This window comes from Melanaphis sacchari, unplaced genomic scaffold, assembly GCF_002803265.2.
Source record: "Melanaphis sacchari strain LSU unplaced genomic scaffold, SCAv2.0 Contig31_pilon_pilon, whole genome shotgun sequence".
In the NCBI taxonomy this organism is placed as follows: Eukaryota; Metazoa; Arthropoda; class Insecta; order Hemiptera; family Aphididae; genus Melanaphis; species Melanaphis sacchari.
In genome coordinates this window covers 1,295,829-1,317,451 of record NW_020271193.1, presented here as the reverse complement: position 1 = coordinate 1,317,451, position 21,623 = coordinate 1,295,829, and the positions used below count along the sequence as shown (strand labels likewise).

Genomic DNA, 21,623 nt, shown 5'->3' with positions numbered 1-21,623 from the left:
TAGTAAAATTAATTAAAACAAAAAAATTGAGTACTTATTTATCAATAGAGACAATAAATAAAATGTATATTTTAATAACCATTTAAAATCAATTTAATCCTTTATTTTTTGATTTTAAGGTTTTAAATTAAATATTAAAATCATAATGAATATATTACATAAAACATTTTTTTTTCATCAAGAGATATAATTTGAGTTAGATAATAATAAATATTTGATACTTACAGCAAATAAACACCTGAATAAAATGACTTCATCCTGGGTGGTGGATAAAAATACAATTTTCAAGTTCTATCATCAAACTATCAGACTGAAAAGTATTTATTAACATTATATATATATATTTAATTACTTAGATTACAGTATTAAGGTATATATGATAAAGAATTATTGTAATAAATAAATAGAAAACATTTCACAAAATAGAACCAATATCAGTCATAATTTAAATAAGTAAATAATTTTTAAAGAAAATTATAAAACCTCTTATGAGTTTTTTTCTTATTATCTTCTAAAACCACCATAAAATTAAATCACAATAAATAATTTAAAAAAAAAATTTTGAAAAGAACATCATTTATTGTAGATTATAGTAATTTATTAAATTTTAAGTATAACAATTAATATTCATGTCAATATAACATTGGGATTTAATTTATACAAAATATGTATGAGCAATTAAAATTGAATACAGCAAGTAGTAAGAACTATAATAAATAGTGTATGGTAGGATAATCTATTATTGAATCGTCTAACCAAAAAATATAAGTTGTTTAAAAAAAAGAATAAATTATCCAAATTCAATATTTATAATCTTAGTAAAAGGATTAAAAAGCTTATAATTAAAAAAAAAAAACATAAATTGGCACAGGTAAAATATTTTTAAAATATTTTGTATAAATATTTGTGTATAATTGTAATACGTATAGAGATCCATTGTTTATTCAACTTTTTTCAATTATAAAGAAAATTCCTTAAGAAAATATAAGTATTATAGATAAATGGCAATTTATTAATAATTAATTTAATAACTATATATCATTTATTAAGTTAGTTGTTGCGACTTATAACAATATTCTTATATATTTTGAAATACTCATTTTTCAGGTTTATTTTATGAATTATTTTAAAATAAAATCTATACTTCATATTATGAAGCAGAAAATATATGATATCTAATAATAAAAAAAAGATTTTTTTTTATAATCAAAGTTTAGTTAAGAAGAGTTAAGTAAAAGAAAATGCTACATAAAATCACGAAGTTTCATCAAAATCAGTGGTTATCAACCTTTTTATATGTTTTTATATATCAGTACCACCAAAAAATATTGAAAATTTCTCAAACCTATCACTTGGAAAATATTTGTATCTTTATTAGTATCAATATAAACAACCTCTATGCTACAGTTTATGTAACTGGGTAAAATAACTAATATTTAGTATTAAATTTATGTTAAATAATGAGTTAAAACTTATAACATTTGATATGTTAGACATTACAAAATATTTTATACAAATAAATATAAAATAAATAAAATTGGTATTTATTAGGTATGTATAATACACATATTGGATCAGTTTAAACGTTAAAATATAATATTTGAAGTGTCTATACTTAAGAAATAAATTTATAAATAAAAAACATCCAAAATAGTATACATAAATAAAATCTTATGAGTAAATAAGGAATAAAAATTAAAAACGTTTATAAAATGGCACAAATTATTTTTAAAACATATTATTGACACTTTTAAATATTTCAGTTTTATTGAAAAAATGTATTTAAATTATACATTGTTATTAATAATATTTAATATATATAATTGCTTAAAAAGTATACATGTATAGAAAATTAAATTGTATGATATTGATGAATTTTATAAGTTTTGCTGTATACATAGTAAATGCGATTTCTAATTATATAATTGTAATGTTACTTCAATAAAAAATATTTATTGCAAATGCTTAAACTAAACATTTTTAACAAATACTCAAGTTCAATATTAAACAATAAAAAAGCTTTTCCATTCTCATAAGCTTAAAATTGGGTTTGTCTACAGTAAAAAATATTAAAATATCAACATCATACATATTTTATATCAGACTTTTTTTCTTCTTCTAGAACTTCATATACACATTTCGGAAGTTCTGAACAAGGATAAATAAATAAAATAGCTAATTAAAATTATTTATAACTTATTATAAGTATAATATTACATAGAACATTTAAATTGTGTATACTCAACTACGTACTTGTGGACATTCATTTGATGTGCTTTGAAGCTGACAGGCTGTTTAAAATATTTGTTACATTCTTGACAGTAAAACTTAGGTTTCACACCGCATTCATAACGCATATGTACACTGATAGCTTGTTTAGATTTATACTTCTTACCACATTGATTTGTACAATAAAAAAGACCATCCGAAGATGGACCAGGATATTTATTCATTCTTCCAGATTTTGGGTTGAATAATAATGGCTTGACTGCAAAATAAAAATATATAGTTAGTAAGTTTATGTGAAAAAGAATCAAAGAGTATACCATGCACTGTTATATTATTTAATTAAGTGCAAATATGAAGAAAAAACAGTTTAAAAAGCATACATTTGTAAACTATTCTAAGTTTAAAATTTTAAATAAAATTGCTTTCTTTACAAAAAAAAGTAAGTTTAAAATAAATATGGAGCTAAATAAGTTTGAAGAATCTTACATTGGCATGAGTAGTTATTAATATTTCTTAAATCAGACTAATAATATACAGATAATATATAAAAAAGTAATTCAGTTTTAAATTTAAACAAGATAGATCTTATATAATTAAACATTTCAAAAACTAAGAACATACAACAGTTAGACAATACTTAGTGAATTTTATAAAATATTTTTTTTAATTACAGTAAAGCTACTGTTACTAAATAGTAAAGTAAGAATACATTTATTTTAAAATTTGATCACTTTAAATTGTACAACTTAAATACTTTAATAAGATCAAATTTAATTACAATATATAGTACTCTTGGTAAGCAAAACAAATTAATCATTTTAAGTATAAATTTAAAATTATATTGACATAAAAGAATTAATAATTATAATTTTATTCATACAAAACAAATATGAAATAGTTATTATTTACAATGTAGAAAATATAATGGTAATAAACACACAATACAATACAAAATTAAGATATATACTCATTTGTTATCTCACATAGACAGGAAATTTATACTCTGAATAATAATTAATTGTTTTAACATTTTTAATCTAAGGGTACATATTAACAACCATAACATTTTAAAACTGATAATTATCTTGGATTTTCTGAATATTTTTATTCTAATAAGACAATAATTTAATAAGAATAATACATTAAGATTTACATAAAAATAAAAAATAAAATTATATATCTTAGAAAATATTCTTAACTTTAAATCTAAAAATGTCAATTTATCTATCATATTAAAAATTAAAAAAATTATATTTTGTATGCTGAATGTTAATTTCCTATGTCATGTGTACACAAATGACTGGAAAAATGTCAGTGCGAGGATGTCACACCTGCATTGTTTTACCTGTTTTACTAATGCATGCCAAACCAAAATATATGTTCAGCAGTTCTTATTTAGTGTGTTTATAGCTTAAGTATAAAATGACTTATTTTCAAACTTAAAGAAAAAAAAATTATCTGTGTTCTCTCGTAAATTTTATAGGTATTTTAATTTTTAAGTGTTACATCCAATTTAAATATAAATACTTAAAAATGCTCATAATTCACTTAGAAATTATAATACTGTAAAAAACCGACAAGAAAACAAAGATAATGTTCTAACCTTAAAGTTTTTATAATAGGTCATTTTACTCTAAAATTTTTCTAAACTTACCTAATGCTAATCACACAAAATTGAAACTGCTGAATATATATTTTGGTACGGTATGAGTTAGTAAGACGATAACACATAAGGATACGACATCCTCTTAAGCAAAATATAGTATCACATGGATTTGATGTATAATTTTTAATAAAAATCTATTCAATTTTTAAATTTTAATTAATGTTACAAAATGAAGTGATTTCATATGGATTTTAAAATTTCCTGGCTGTTTAAATTTTTTGTTACATATATTGCAATGATATTTAGGTGGTACATTACATTCATATTTTAAATGGTTGTATAAACCTGGTTTAGTTTTATAATTGCGGTGACAGTTCTTGTTTGGGCAGTTATATACCTTTCCATTATTTTGAGTCCAAATATCTAAACACACAATGAAAAATTAGTTGAAAATAATTTAGACAACATAAAATAAATTAAAAAAATAATAATTAAATTTGTACATTAATATATAAATCCACTTGCATAATAGTTTGATCTCTACTATTGATCTCTACAGTTTTACTGTGATAAAAATATAAGGTACAAACAAAATAAGATAAATATTGTGGTTATAAAGTATGTTTAATCAAGCACATACCAAAAGCAATACACAACATACATTACTAAGTAAACACAAGTCTTGTGTTTTAAATTATATATTCCAACAGAAACCAAAATTAAAAATTTCAAAAAGTATTTAGTACATAATATATTTAAATTACAAGCATTGGAAATTTTTAATTCTGTATTTAAAAATATTGAATATACAATTTTTTTTTTTAATTAATAACAGTTATCTTGAAATTGAATAACTATGATATAGTAATAAATTATTAGAAAAATACATACAAATTTCTTAAATAATTAAAACTCTTTTTCTGAAAAATAAATATATATATATATGATATGTATAAATTTTTAAATTAATATTGTATACATATAAATTATTTAGAATTTAAGTATCATGTATAAATATTGTAATTAAAGTATATTTATCAATAGAACTATTATTAAATATGTGTAAATGTTAACACTTTTATTAATGAAACAAATGTAAAAAAATTATAATTTTAGATCATAATTTTAATATTATCATTTCATTTATGTCATGAAGAATCGATGTGTTACAGCCATATGTTTTTTAAAATTAGAGCGGTAATAAGTTGCTTTACCACAAATTGTACAAATAAACTGTGGATCTTTATTACATTCATATTTCATATGGCTTATTACATTTTTCTTTCGACGATATGTACGGCCACATTGAGTACACTTAAATGCATCTTCACCAAAATATTTCTGTTTGGCACTGTTATTATTATATCGACCTACTGAAATATAAATATAAAATATTAATAATAAAATAATAATTTTAACATTGTATAATATACTCAGTTGATTGTAGTAATAAATTATAAGCAATCAAAAAGCATTTTTAATAGATAATTCAATAAGATTATCATGTTTATAATTTTATTCTTAAGTCAAATCTAAACAATATCATGAAGTTTTGTATACTATTGTATGATAAAAAAGTGAAGTATTATCTAGAAATAAAAATCATTAATTATTTGAATAAAACAATATATATATATATAACTACTAAACATTACTTTAAGTATAATAATGTGATGTTAGCTTATATTTAATAAGTAAATTTATATTTAACAAGTAGGTATATAAATTAATTAATTAATGTAATATTATAATAATGTAACAATATAAAATTTTATTTTTTTATTTTTATTTGCAGGCGTAGTCACTGTTACGATTTAGTTTGTTCCTATCAAAGTTTTATAATATTATTTAATACTTATATAGTTTATATAGTTAAATAATGGCATTATGCAGAACAAAGAAGTTAATTTTGATAAAAAGTTGCATTATTTACATCTAGTACAACAAATATATGTATATTGAGAACATTTTTTATTCAAGTGCTCAAATTTAATAAAATAAAGTGACATGAAGGTGCTTGCTGGAGCTCTGACAAACAAGGTCTGAATAAATTATGATTATGGATCCCTTTTTCTTGGTACCTTGTTCTTCACTTGAAATAATACAAATCATGTTCTTACAATACATTTGATGATTCACATTCCTTTAATTTATAGAATTGGATGCTGTACCATGATTTTCTAAACTAGATAAATTAATATGTAGCTGCTTTATCTAGTTAAATTCTATTGTGTCATTAATAGGTTGCATTTATATCTGTATATAATATATAAAATCATTTACTTAAGATTTTTATTTTCATTGACTAATTTAATTGATTCTATGACATGTATTAGTGTTTACCTAAAACAATTCAAGACAATGCATAAATTAATGATAGCTGTGGGGAATGGGTGCAAAAGAATGGAGTCTCCAATCTTTATAATAAATATTTAGGTACCGATATTTTTATACTTTAATATTCCTCATTAAATTTTTTGAATTTAATAACTCTGGATTTGCCAGATCTAAGACCTTCAATATATACATTTTTTTAAGATTTTTTATGAATGTAAATTAACATCATCATAGTTATATTTTGTATTATACAAAATATTAGAAAATATAGCAATCTCACAGGAAAAATAAAAACATAAAAAATTTTCAATATACAAAAAATAAATAAGCATGAAAAAGTATGGGTACTATGCTGAGCTTTGATACTAAAAATTTATTATGCAAGTTTATGATTTTTTACTTTTTAAATCTTATTAGTTACACATGACATTGTTAATGTAATAGTATTACCTTTAACTATAAACAATTCACAAGGAATGATAATTTATACGCTATTATGTTGATATTTTTCAAGTATAATACTGAAGAAATATTATAAATGTATTATATTATCTGTTACAATTGTAAATAAAATGTAGGTATATCATAGTATTATTATAATGAATCAACAAACCAATAATATTACTTTTTAAATATCTGAAAATCTATTGCAATAGTTTATAACACACCACAATTCAAAATATAATATTAAATATGTAAAAAGAAGTCCTCATTAATAATTTGACTTAGATGTGTTATTGTGAATTAAACGCTTTAATTATTCAAATAATTATGATACTTCAAAAGAAAAAAATATTTAGATATAAAATGAAACGTTGCTTAACAGTTGACTTGGATTTTTAAATCAACATTCAGGAGTAAGTGTACATGTATAGCATGATTTAACTTTTAAGTAGATAATATCATTCACGTTTATTCAAAAATCAACAATTTATAAGATGGAAAGAAAGTATTTAAAATAACAAAGAATATAATAATACAGAATATACTGAGTGGAGAAACTAGATAAAAGTAAAAAAGTAAACTAGTAACTACGAACGCGGAACGGTACGAACTACTACTACACTATCAATCTAGATAGTAAGTAGATAATATTATTATGATAATAAAATGATTTATTGTTATTATTACTGTTCTGTGATAATATTATTTGATATAGAGCACGTGGGTAAAAAAAATAAAGCCAAAGCCCAAACGTAATATTTATTTTTTAGTTATTTTGTGGTAATAAATAATAGTGTATTGGTATTTTGTAATAATTTATTACTAATTTTATATCTTTAATGCCAAAAAGTGAATTTTGGATTTTATTGGCCATTTGGAACATCAGTACTAAATTATTAAGAGAAAAATTCAATAACATGGTGCCAAGATCCTTGACCTTTAGTATTTTATTTTTACACCGGTTAGTGTTAACGAAGTTTTGGAAATTATGAATAACTGTCGTAAACATTAATGTAACTACTTAGTGGTTATTGGGTAGAGTTGCGGAGTAAGTCAATCCTCTAATCTTTGCACAGCTCTCTAAAATATGTTATATTATTATATTACGAGTTCCAAAAATTGGCTATTCTCTTAACTTTTAAATGATATTGTTATAAATTTTTAAAAGAATAATATGATGGAAATATATCGGTTATAAACATTAGTCAACTGTATGTATAAAAATGATGATAATAATAATACCATATTTATAATGAGATGTAGTGGTGTATTAAGGAGAGCGATCAAATTTACAAAAATGAAAATATCAAAAAGAAACCCTAAGTGACACCCCAGATCATATTATTATCTTTTTATTAGATAGAGCGCTACTCACTTAAATATTAACAATAATGCGAGTAAAATGGGTTATTTTGAATGTTAATTTTACCATATAGGATGTGATAGCAACACAGAAATAACAAATGAGAGTATATTTTTTCATAACACCAAGCTTTCCAGTTGTTACTTGTCATTGAAAAAGGCTTATAAGCCAGTATTGCTATTTTTAACTTATAAATTTAAAAAGTAAGTAGTTTTTGATAATTATGTAAGAATATTTTCAATACCATTCTGTTTCTTTTTAAATATTTTTTTATTTTTTTTTTTGTAAAGCTTAGGAGATACAAATACATCTTCTTGCTATGTTATTAGACTGCACATGTTTTTTTTTTTTATCCATAGGAACTCAAACCTAAAAATCAGGCTTCTGAACCACTCACTCTAGATCCTAATTTTCTGGCTTGATTTTGTTATTTATTTAAATAAATAATAATTGTAAAAAGTCTCATATTAAATGAATAGTTTAAATATATTTTATTTTATTGAGTTTGTATTAATATTAATAATGCTATAGGTATAAGTACCTATACGTAGGTTAGGTATTAAAATTTTATTTTATTTTTACTAAAAAAAAAAATAATAATCACCATTGCATATTATTTTATATTATTATTTTATGAACTTGTATCATGTGTATTTTCATAGTAGATTTGCGGGCATATTTTTTTTCGCATAGAAAACATTTAAATTTTGGTTCAATACCACATTCATAATTTAAATGTTGGCTAAGTCCATTTTTTCTCTTGTACGAGCATCCGCATTCATTTGGACAAAAGAAACGGTATAATGAATGAATGTCTGTTTCATCTATAATAAAAAAATATGTTAATTACTATGTTTAGTAGTTAAACTATACATTAATTAATCTATAAATCATGCATATTATATTTTATTATATTATATAAAATAAAGAGTATAAAATTAAATAAATTTTATGAAGCACATAATGAAAAATACATTATCTTCCATTTTAAAAATTACTTTTTGTTGCAATGATGCATAATTATTATTTATGCCTGTGGCATTCAAAAAAAATATTATATTACTGAATAATAAATCATATATTTTCATCCCTTACAATATAATAGTATGTAGTTGATTATTTAAGGCTGGACTTCACCTGTAAATGATTGATAAACATATTTCCGAAATTCAAACTAGCCAATTACAAACAAAATTGCTCTAAATATTACTACAAATATCGAAAAATTAAATTATGTATTTTAGAACAATAATATACATATTTTAATAACTTATAGTTTAAATTTATTGTTTTTAATAAGTATAAGTAAGTATGATCTATGTAAATAAATAATTTAAAAAATAATCAAAATAATTCTTATTATATTATATTATGATCAGAGATAATTCTTGGTTGTAAGATTTTTTTAAAACTGTAAATAAATTAGATATTATCTATATATAAATAATATTATCTTGTTTAATTTCTATAGTTTTCAATTCTCATGTGGAAAAACTGTATAACTGCAAATTATTCAATATCTCCTGTAAATAAAATTGAAATCATTTTATTAATCTATAAAGACTGTAAGTTAAACTTAAGAACAAATTTGTAATCAAACTAAAAATATTCATTTTATGTTGAAACAATTTCAACAAGCCACATGAGTGATTTAATACAACAAATGTTCCTGAATCATTTACAACACGCATATAAGTACATTTCAATTTTGTACCATGTAGTATCGTAAAATAATACTCATAGTACTTACAAAGCTGTAAATACAATTTAAGATAAATATTTGTTATAAATAATGATATAAAAAACTACAAAATGTATAGATTCATTTAAAAAAATTATTTTTGAAAAATAACTAAACTACGCCTTTTAGTTAATAGTTATAAATTATAATTTACATCAGAATACATAATTAATACTAATTTTTATGTCCCTATAGTAAAACATTTGTGAGATATGAGACCAAAAATCTTCATGGATATGTGAGTAATTTTTACAACACCTAAATACAATTTATATAACTCTTTTCGTACACAAAGCAATTTTAATAAAACTAGACTGTTGTAAAAATATTTTCAATAATATTTTATTTTAAAATGATATACCAACATGGCAACTATTTGCTATTACACACTATTCAGGCTATGGTTTAATATTGTGAAATTTAAAGAATTGTTATAGTTAGTTACCTAAAACTTTTAATGATTTAATATCTTAATAAATTTTAATAGTGATTAAAAATACAGAAGGATTCTGATTTTATTAGATTTATTTATGTAGTTCCTAATTTTATTGTTAAATGTCCTTAACAATTCACTATTTATACTATACATTAACATCATAAACATTATAAATAAATATATATATATATAAACTATATGCATTATACAATATTGTCACCATTGTTAAAAATAATGCAAAATATAGGTACAATACTAAATATTTGCCAAATATATTACATCTTAAACTCTTAGTCTTTTATGTCCATTAGTCATCACATAAACTTATATAAAACGTTACATCAAAATTATTCTTATATATAATATTAAATATTAATAAATAATTAATTAAAAATTAATAAATATACCTTATGTACATTTGAATTTAACAAACCTTATTTTTTAATAGTTTTGATTACACAAAAATTTATGAATGTATATGTTTCATTGACAAGCTTCTTACCAAAGTTGTAGTCGAACACACGGTCTTTCGGAGCTTGTATCGTAGCAATAAATACAACAAAGAAATAATATTTGCATCATGTATTATAAATTTTAATCATATAATATTATAAAGCAATACACATAGACATGTGTATATGCATATAGGACAAGGGGAGACCCGGGAACACCGTTCTGAGGAAACTGCACCTTGAAAATCGTAGCAGTGAAGTTGATCAGCTTTCCGCTTAACTGAACTACTAAAACCAAACCACGTGGTGATGGGGAACACCGTACCGTTGCACACGCGATTACAGAAACGCACACGTAAATGCGTCACTGATTGGGAGCTGAATACGAACGTATGGTAGGTACGTACCTACAATAAAATCTGTTACTTGAGCGGTAATAGAGCAAATATCAGAAAATGGTGTATACCAATAAAGCGAATGTTACAAGAACATACACGAACATTTGTTTAAAGGACAACGAAACAAAAGACACGACTATCTAGTAAATAGTAAATACACAGGTTACGACTCGGCAGGCTAGCGCTGTGCTCTACTGTATAACTTTTTGAACACGAGCGGTGGATTCATGAACTACAGCGCTAGGTGTATATGGCTATACATTTACACGTAAAGGTCGTAGGGCATACAATATAATATTATGTACTATTTCATATTTTTTGGTCAACTGGGTTTGGGTTTTAATTGTTTATACATCATTATCAATTATCATATTATAATAATACTTGTGGTAATTGATGTATTGCAAAATATTACTATGCTACACCTATGTACCTAATATATATTGTGTTGAGTGTACTTCAGTAGTTCAGTACTTGTGTTATCGTGATTCGTACATAAATAGTGCGGTTTACTATTTTTTTATAATTATTTGATTATTCTATGACTATTAATTAAATAATATGGTCAAGTGTTGTGATGTTGGGTGCTCGTAGGGGTACTTCAATAATAACACTGAAAAATTTAATTAACAAACATTAAATTTTCAACGTATCTAACAAAAATAATCAGATAAAATCAACTTAAAATTATTATGGTACTTGGGTATTTTGGGTAATATGTTATTAGTATATGTTAGGTAATACTAAGACCATTAAGGTGGGAGTACTATAAATAACGAGGCCCCAAAATCGCAGGACACGTGTCCCGTTCATTCTGGCGCTTGCTCCGGCACTGTTTGACACAGCAAGTTAAATTATACTAAAATTCTAAGAACACACAACGATTGAACGATATAACACTTTACAAAAATACTTTCCACTTTGGAAAAATGTAGAATTATATATCGGAAAAAGATAAAAAAATGCATAAAATTGTATGTTCTATGTGTAAATATATCGCTAAGTACAACTAGCGCTGTAGTTCACGAATCCACCACTCGTCGCCACGTGATAAGATATCGTCTCCCAACCTGTGTTGATAACCATGCAGAAGACACAAGTCGTTGGCGCCTTAGCGGCGGCGTCCGCATCGTTGCACGGACCAGGGCGGAGGGCGCAACAGCGTAGTAAACTTCGAGGGTAACTGAGCACGGTCATTGAACAAATGTCCAAAACCCGGGGCAGATTAAATTAGACGAAAGGATAGAACATACTCCCCCTTGCAAGTACCTGTTTTTCTTGCAAAGCGAGTTCGATTTTTAGAGCTGAAAGGTAGACAATTGAACCAGTGTACGGAGCAGTTGTGCAAATAGACGGAATAGTGAACAGATGAACGGAGCAGTTATTAACTAAGCGATACACGAGGTTTTACAAAGGGATAACATTGCTCGTTAACCAGCACATTATTTTTTTAATAGATCAATTAACAAAAAATAGACAACAATATAAACATAAACAAATCAATATACCTATGTCTGAGCATGGCATGTATTATAATAATAAAAGCAATCGATAATAATCACAAGGTTTCAGTTCTAAAGTGAATTATAACAACATTTTTTTCACAATATATATACATATATAATACAACCATTGCTCATTTAACAAACTTAATATCTAAATATTAATATCTCCTACCAAGTCCCAGAGGCCGAGTGTCGAACGAGACCCATGGCAGTAGAAGTGATGGAATCACAGATGAGCAATAATCATAGCACAATATAAATAAGGTGTAAACGAAGAACGGGCTTGATTTTGTCTACGGATCAGTAGGGAAAGACACCAGTTTCACTAGTAAGTACCCTTTAACTGGTGAGGAATTTAGCCACTTGAACTATTTGGTCTGGACTCGGGCACACTTCTGCAACTCTGCCCAAGGGCCAGGAGACGGGAGGAGCGTCGCCAGTTTTAACTATGACCATAGTATTTACTTCCAGGTAATCACTTGACTTGACCCATTTTTCACGAGCTTGGAGTGTTCAGGTATTCTTGCAATCAACATTGCCGAAAGAGAAATGGGATGACTGCTGGATGAGCTTCCAGCGAGTCTGCAAAGACCTTTTTGAATCAGGAACATTTGATTCTGGTACCGAGAGCAACAGTCTACCGATCAAGAAGTGACCAGGAGTCAAACACTCCCAAGTCATTTGGATTAGAACAAGCGAGAACAAGCGTCAAGCGGATGTGAATCCAGCGCGGCTTCCACCCTAAACAGCACACTAGAACTTTCTTCTAAAGTTCATAGTACGTAGGAGCAAATAGTAATGACTTAGCGAACTTTACAGCAGCTCCCCGAATTCCACCAAAATGGGGAACACCGGGGGGATTGAAATTCCACTCACATGGCAGATAACCTGTGACCTTATCTTTATGGTCTGAATGGTTGATTAACCGGCGTAACTGCTTTGCTGCAACAAAAAAGTCAGTGCCAGAGTCGGAATAAATAGACGAAGATACGCCACGACGAACAACCAACTAATAGAAAGGTATCTGTGGACAAAGCAGTGACAGATTCCAAATGAACAGTTTTAGTTGTCCTAGTATATACCTTACATGTACAAGTTTTACGTAGACTTAGTTCCTTCATTTGTAAAAGTCCCGCGTAATCAATGTCAACAACAGAGAATGGATGAACTTACTGGACTCGAAACCCTGGCAGATCTGCCATCTGAGGTTGAGGATTAATTGTTGCGATCCGCACGCAAACTGTACACTTACGAATCACCCGATGAACAACTAAACGGATGTTAACGATCTGGAATTATCAGGATACTATGGTAATGAGCAACCAAGGACTAGCATAATAGGCATAACGATGCCAATGTCACTCAATGAGTATTGCGAGATGCTGAGATTCTTTTGATATTAACATAGAATGAATTCTTCGTTGAGACAAACTTGTATTACAGTTGTATAACTTAGATACATAATTAGAGAACAATATGTAATTAAAATCATTTTAAATTACAAAAACTTCAATTTGTTTAAATATGTTGCCTAGTATTTAACGCAATCTTTTGAAAAACAATTTACCATTTGAAAATCAATATTTTTCATTATTATATTATTTTATATTTACAATAATAATAAACTGTGGTAAAATAGCTATTTAGATTTTGTCAATTTAATTTATAACAGATGAAGGAATTTTTTTATTGTAAGTTGTTAATTTTTTTTTTTTTATTGTAAGATAATCAATAAAAATTAAAATATATAAATTGCATTTTTAGTTTAAAATGTTTAATATATTTAAATTTATTAATAACTTTAGTACTTATCATAATGTTTTTTTTTTTGATACTCTTAGAACCTATTATTAATAAAATTAAATTATTTATTAAAACTATTATAGTTTAAGGATTACCAAGTATGGTTATGGATGAGAGTTGAGAAACAAGTGGAGGGATTAATTTGAAACACAGAATGGAACTTTTGGATTCTTTGGATACAGTTGGTATTAGAAATTTTCACTGTGCCCCAGAGCTAGATGCCATATGTCCAAGTGGGTTTAAGCAGTAATTAATTAATAAGATAATATTGAATTATATTATTATATATTATTTAACTATGTTTACAACAATTTTTTTTTTTTTTTTTGTTAACATACAATATATTTTTAACTTTTAGAAAGGAGCTTTTGCTAAAAAAAGTGTTTTAAGACTTTATTAAAGTAATTTTACATTGTTTAGTCTAATAAATAGCTTTCTCGTCCCAAATAGAACCTTAAGGTCGGGAAATAATAAATTTAAATACTAATTAGTTTATGTATTTTTAGAATATGACACTTAAGTGATTCTTTGTAAGCAAATTTTTTCTCACAAAAACTACAATCAAATTTCGGTATCACTCCACATTCATATTTTAAATGTCTTGCAACGTATTGTTTTCTTTTATAAGTCCTGCCACACATTTTCGGACATTCGAATCTCTTGCCAAATAACCAATCTGAAAGTATAATTTAAAGGTAGTTATTTATTGTAAGTTTAAAAAAAAGATTTGACTTTACGTATGTCTCCCATTTATAATTAATTTTTATATTGTTAAATAATTGCAATTATTGCTAATCTAGTAACTTTTAGTAAATATACCAAATATTTACATATAAAAGGCACATATGATATATTACCTAAATAGGTAGTTAAAGATAAATAAAACAAGATACGAGCGCTAAAAAAATTATTTTAAGGAAGTAAATAGTTATAATTTATAATATGCACAGTCAAATATTATTAACTAGCAAGTTCTAAGCAAATTCAAATTCACATAAATAGCTAGTCTTATTTACAACTAAAATATATAATGTAAATTAGTTGTTAAACTTATAAAAATAATTACTAACGAGTCGTCACTCGTTAATTCGAACCTCGATAATTCGAAAAACTCCATAAATCGAACTAAACGCTAATTCCCCTGAGAAAACCTCTATAATTAGAAGAAAATGCATGTATTCCGGTCCCTCGATAATTCGAAATGTCTGACGGTGGGACACACTCTACAATTTGAATTTTTATTCCATAAACCTCTATAATTCGAATTTCCTTAAACGCGATTATATGTAAATTATATGTACATACATATGAAGATAACGTACAATCTATTTGACATAATCGTAATGAAACTTATAAGTTATAACGTTGGTGGTTTAATATTATCGTAGTTGATAAACGTTATCGTACCTTACCTACCTAATCTAAACATTTGTCAGGATTACGTCAATTTTTTGAGTAATCTGAAATGAACGAAAAAAGATGCGATACAATTTTCAATGCTATCAATAAGTTAGACAACGCTATGAACCAAATTGTGGCCACTGGCCTGCAATTTATCACAAAAAAAAATAACAGATTTCTTTAATATGTAAAATATAAAAATATAATAAATAAATATAAATTAATAATTATAAAATATAATAATATGTATGTATGTATATTTTGTATAATAAATAGATGTCAAAATAAATGTAATATGTACATAAATACAATAATTTTTCACCTCTCTTTAATTCGAATTAATTATTATTCCTTAATTATTCAAACACTCGGTAAATCGAAAACCTCTATAAATCGAATTTTTAACTTGGTCCCCCGAATTTCGAATTATCGAGTGACTACTGTAGTATGTTGCATATTCAACTTTTATGTATATCACATGTTGTATTTATATTAATAATAATTATAAATATCAAGTAAGTAGATATATTTAATACATAGTCATTACAATTTGTAGAGTAAACAATAAAGGACTGCAAAATACGTTTGTGTTATTATTTATATTAATACTACACAACATAGTAGATAATAATAAATTGAAGTAGGTAATAAATATCACATTGATATAAACATAAATAATACATATTAATATTTTAATTTTTTTATAAAAATTTATTTGAAAATTATTAATATATTTACAAATTGAGTAACTGCTTAAAAAATAAAATAAAATTGATTTCCAAGTATGGTTAATGATAACATCATTGTCACATGAGAATTCAGTCCACATTAGAAACAAATTAAATTCTGAAAATATTAATACATTTTCATTAGCATGTTATGATTTATAACATATTCTAAGACATATGTTGTTTTATAATTTATGTCAATAATTTTTTTTCCACAAATGTTATAGCAACGTAGATGATGTTCAATTTTTCCTAAAACAAAATATTTAAAAAAATTACTTAATAAATATTTACCAAACAAATTGAAACAATTTAAGTGTATATTTTTACAGAAGACTGTGTTAAATTTTTAGGTGAATCTCTGAGATGAATGATATTAACTAGGTAACAATTAGCATAGTGGTAATCACAATTTCAAATTAATTTTGAATGGATAACTAATTAATAATAATTTTTATTTTCTAAAATGTAAAATAATAATTGCAGTTTAGTGTGTAATAATACAGTTAAAATAAATTTGTTTATTTTAATGACAATTAAAAATAGGGTAGATACTTGATAATAAATAAGATACCTAATACAGGATTTTGGTTTTGGTTATCATCTTATTTTGCTTTGAAATTTGAACACCTAGGTGGAAAAATGATATTATTTGATATAAATATAAGAAAATTGTACTCCGGGTAGGACTCATTTATCCACATTTATTTTTTATTAATTATTTATTTGTTTTCTAGAACACCAATGAAAACTTTTAAAAATAATCTATATTATTTAATGTACTATCAAATAACATTTAAAATCTAGAGTAACACTGAGTGAGTGACTGAGTGTAAATTTTTGAAATTATCTTTTATTCAAAAGTATAAAACATAAAAACACAGTTGATGCCAAATATCTTTGTTCAGCTTCCAATCCAAAATAAAATATCTATTATACCTAAATTCTATTAGATAATTTTTACAAATCAGCAAAGTATTAAAAAAATTAAAAGGAATAGGTACTAAAATTAAAATATTCACCATTTACAAACCAAAAATTTTGTTTCGAATTAATACAATTTTTTCATTGACTTTTTAATTATTCTAGAACAGCCATAATATTAAATAATTAAAGTTTATAGATAAATAAACAAGTTATAAAGAATTTAACAATAAATTATCGTTTATATTAAAAAAAAAAAATATATATGAAACCTATAAATGACCATATAAACATATTGTGTATCTATGATAAGATATTATTTTTAAAGATATACTTAAATTATATAATTCGATAACATTTTCAGTAACAAAAGTAATAAAAATTAGAAATTTAGTTCAAGTATAATATGATTGTATCAGTGTTAATTAATAACAATTTTAAAACATGCAAGGAATATGTATTTCAATTATTTTTAGTTAAATAAATTCTTTAATACTTATTAATACATTATATTATCTAGCAAATATTAATATTAAAGATGAATTGAACTTCAGATTTTTCAAGCTGTTAGAGATCAAACTCAAAATTGAATTCAGTTTTACTCAAAATATTTAAACTTCTCAATTTAAAATTTAGAAATCACAATTAATTTTAAACAAAAATATACCCAGTTTTAACTCTTTAAAATATATAAAATCTATTAATTATTATATTTATATTAAACAGTTTAAGTTTGAAATACCAATTCGATTATTACTAGTATAATACCCAAATTGTTAGAATTGTTCAAAGTTTGACTGAATATTTGATAAGTTTGAGAATCTATTTCTAATAATAGTTAAACTTATTATATAAATATAATTAAAAACTATAAATATAGTATCTAATTATAAGATTGAAAATAAATTTAAATATTTAAATAAATACATAATGTCAAGTCTTTTAACACAATTTGATTCAAAAAAAAAAAAAAAATAATAAATAAATAACATTTTACATTTTATTTAATCAAAAATTAAAATATAGGTTACACACATTTTATAACTAGAGAGCACCATATGTTTGTTTAAATTATAGTTAAAAGTAATCAGATAAGGTTATAATATTATGTATGATACATAATTTCAAAAATTAGACGATCAATAAGATAAATTATAAATTTGAACTTATATCACTCAATAATGCTATGCATTGACAAAAGATGACATTTAAGATGGACTTTTTGTTTAAATTGCTTTAAACATAAAGAACATTTGAATTGTCTGGGTACACCACATTCATAGAACAAGTGCCGTTTCAAGTGAGACTTCCTAGCCACACCCACGTAACGTCGACCACACATGTTAGGACAAATAGCCGGGTCTTGTTTGCAGGATTCTTCCAGTTTGAATAACTTCCAACACATTATATCTATCATAATAAATTTAACTATTAGTTTTATTTAGCAAAATTAATTTATAAGAGTAATCGTTAGATGTCATTATCATTGAACCACACTGATCACCGTTTGTAGAAAAGCAGTGTTAATATTATAATATTGCAAGTATAGTATATAAATTAATTGTTCTTAAATTTTATTATTATTTTAAGTTATGTATGTAATAAAATTGTATTTTTAGATTTATCATTGCAAACTAAGCTAAACCAAAATAAGATATACATGGGTATCTATACTATCTATGCATAGACATATAGCATATTAAAATATCTTAATTATTATTTAAATATTAGTAATTACCGATATATTAGTCTAACTGTTTTAAATAATCAAAAGTATACCATTTATTTTTATTATCATATAACATATAATAAGTATAAATATAAAATAGTTTTTTAAATAATAAATACATTTAATTATCACTAAGTATTTGTTTAAAGAATTTATTTAATACTAAACACTCATAAAATAAAATTATGTTTGAAGATTTTTTTTTTTTTTATCATTAATTTTCAACAAAAATTAAAACTTATAAACTCAATAATTAAAAACATTGAGATACAGATAATTAAGTACAAAATAATACAACATTTTAAACAAAACAATAATAAATCATAATTGGTATTATGTGAAGTAATAAATTGTGCATTATTATAATATAATTATAAAATTAAAAACCAATTCATTATAATAGGCGTACAAGATCAACAAAAACATTTTTTAATAACTAAATTATGTTTATAATTAAAAGAACTGGTTTAGAAATAAAATTAGACCATAAATTTATATTGTTTATGTATAACAAACATTGCATTGGTATGCATGCAAGGGGAGGGTGACTTAACGAGGTGAGATCAGAAATTCAGAAAGATATTTCGATAACGATGTTTTAATTTTTATGTGTAGAAACAATTCCTAGATATTTTGAAATTATCGATTAGGAATCAACAGTTGCATATGATGATTATGTCAGGAGAGGTGGAAATTTGACTAGAGATATTCTGTGTTTTTATGTGAGAACTGTGATTGTTTGAATGATTATAATTATTCAGTGCACGATAAGGTATTTATAGTTTGGAAATTCCTTGGAGTTGATGAGTAATTATTTTCACACGTATGACACACCGTGTTAATCTTTTTTCTCTTTATTTCAGTTATCTAAAAGGTGTTTGAACTTGATGTAGCAGTGAATATGATACATCAGGTAGTTTTTTCAAATGTACCATTGTGTTGACAAACGTCACAATGCGGTAGACCATTCTTGATTTTATGAGGTATTTTCAATATATATATATGTTACGGTTAAAGTACGAATACCGGTTAAACCTAAGAATTTACCGGTAAATCTAGGTTTCGCCGACTACTGTTGGTAAATCCGAATTTCGGACATTTACCAATGTTTCGTAAAACCTAGGATACTCATCGTTTGGTCAAACCCCGAATGATTTTTAGTTCGGACTTTTAAACGAGATTTGTAAATCTTAGGATAACAATCACTGTTAGTAAAATCCAAACATTTTTACCAAAGTTATTAATTATTATTATTATTTAAGTATATTAGGTAGGTACTATATCAATGACTAATATATTAGTTAATAATTATATTATTATTATTATTAAGTATTAATGCAAAATGACAAATTAAATTTACTAAATATTCATTATATTTTTATTTTGTGCAGGCTTACTACTGTGACACTGAGTTGATAATAAATTTTTGATCGGCATTTTACATCTGTTTTGTACACATTTTCAAACAATCACATCTTATCTACATCCTTGTCCACAGAATAAAAGACAGCTATAGGATACTGCTTGATCGTCCACGCAATAATTCCATTACTGGAAATAATTGCTGATTCTAAAAATTTTCTTTACATAATGGTGAATCATGATTAGAGTGAACAGGGGCTTGTGAGACACCGCTTTTGTAAATCCAGGCGATAAAAATCTTATTCCAACTTGTAACACCTTAGCCATTAATGTGCGGCACTACTTACTTTCGATCGACTTCGGGAATTTTAATTTTGACAGTTTGTCATTAGTACAATTGGCAGCTTTTTGTTGGTATTGACAGTGTTGAACATTTGTCTGCCCTTGTTCTGTAGGCCGATGGTGATTCTTCTGATGTTGCTTAATTTTGTGTCCGTGCTGGTATTTCATTTTCTACGTCCCTTGCAAATATTGGTTTCCCTTGTGTCTCTACAACGTCATCGATTTAACTAATGTCTATCTACCAACTTCAACTATATTGCCTTTGGTTCGGTGGTGCTGCTCTAAATCTCTTCTGTTGCAGTCCTGGTAGTACATTTTTGAATAATTGAATTTGCTAATCCCATTTTCATTTTATTCCCAAACATTTGCTTCATATGGGAGACGTTTGATTCCTGAAAATTGGTAATTATGTATATATTTATTTAAAACTTTAATTTTACTATCAGATTATTACATTTACTGATTTCGTAAATGTTTAAATTTCAAACGTTCATAAAATTTCCAAGGCTGGGCATTAACAAGTTAATAGTTAAAAATTAATTGATCAATAAGTCGTTTTAGGCACTTTAACTATTATCTGATGACTATTGTTTTTGTTGAAATGAAAAATTAAATGAAACATACATATAGAAATACTGTATCTTGTATGAAGTACAGCATTATAGTATATAATTTTTGTTTATTGATAAGAAATAAATATGCCAACAAATAAAAAGTTATTTTAACTAAAAGTTTTAAAATGTCTATTACAACTGAGATAACCAAAATTGTATTAACTTTAACTTAACTTTATTATTGATGATATTAAGTTAACTTAACGGAA

General features: G+C 24.7%; 1 protein-coding gene across 4 annotated transcripts; it reads right to left on the bottom strand.

Annotated features, from left to right (window-relative positions):
- Positions 1 to 2,163: 2,163 nt before the first annotated feature.
- Positions 2,164 to 8,664, bottom strand: LOC112596281 (zinc finger protein 559-like). Of its 4 annotated transcripts, none has more exons than XM_025341872.1 (4): positions 8,584 to 8,664; positions 5,111 to 5,208; positions 4,181 to 4,258; positions 2,164 to 2,488 (listed from the first exon to the last, which is right to left on the bottom strand). In XM_025341872.1, exons 2-4 carry the CDS (start codon positions 5,139 to 5,141, stop codon positions 2,214 to 2,216), a joined length of 384 nt encoding a protein of 127 aa, XP_025197657.1. In that variant the 5' UTR covers positions 5,142 to 5,208; positions 8,584 to 8,664; the 3' UTR covers positions 2,164 to 2,213. The 4 variants fall into 4 exon arrangements, with proteins under 4 accessions (XP_025197657.1, XP_025197658.1, XP_025197659.1 ...); XM_025341873.1 differs by lacking the exon at positions 8,584 to 8,664 and adding an exon at positions 6,798 to 7,264; XM_025341874.1 differs by lacking the exon at positions 8,584 to 8,664 and adding an exon at positions 6,623 to 6,710 and having other exon boundaries at positions 4,154 to 4,258.
- Positions 8,665 to 21,623: the final 12,959 nt, after the last annotated feature.

Excerpts from the sequence above, each read along its gene's own strand:
- LOC112596281 (XM_025341874.1), bottom strand. The coding sequence starts at position 5,141 with ATGTGGCCGTACATATCGTCGAAAGAAAAAT. Across the intron at positions 4,259-5,110 it reads CATATCGTCGAAAGAAAAAT|ATATTTGGACTCAAAATAAT; the intron begins GTAATAAGCCAT and ends TTGTGTGTTTAG. Across the intron at positions 2,489-4,153 it reads CAACCATTTAAAATATGAAT|TCAAGCCATTATTATTCAAC; the intron begins GTAATGTACCAC and ends TTTATTTTGCAG.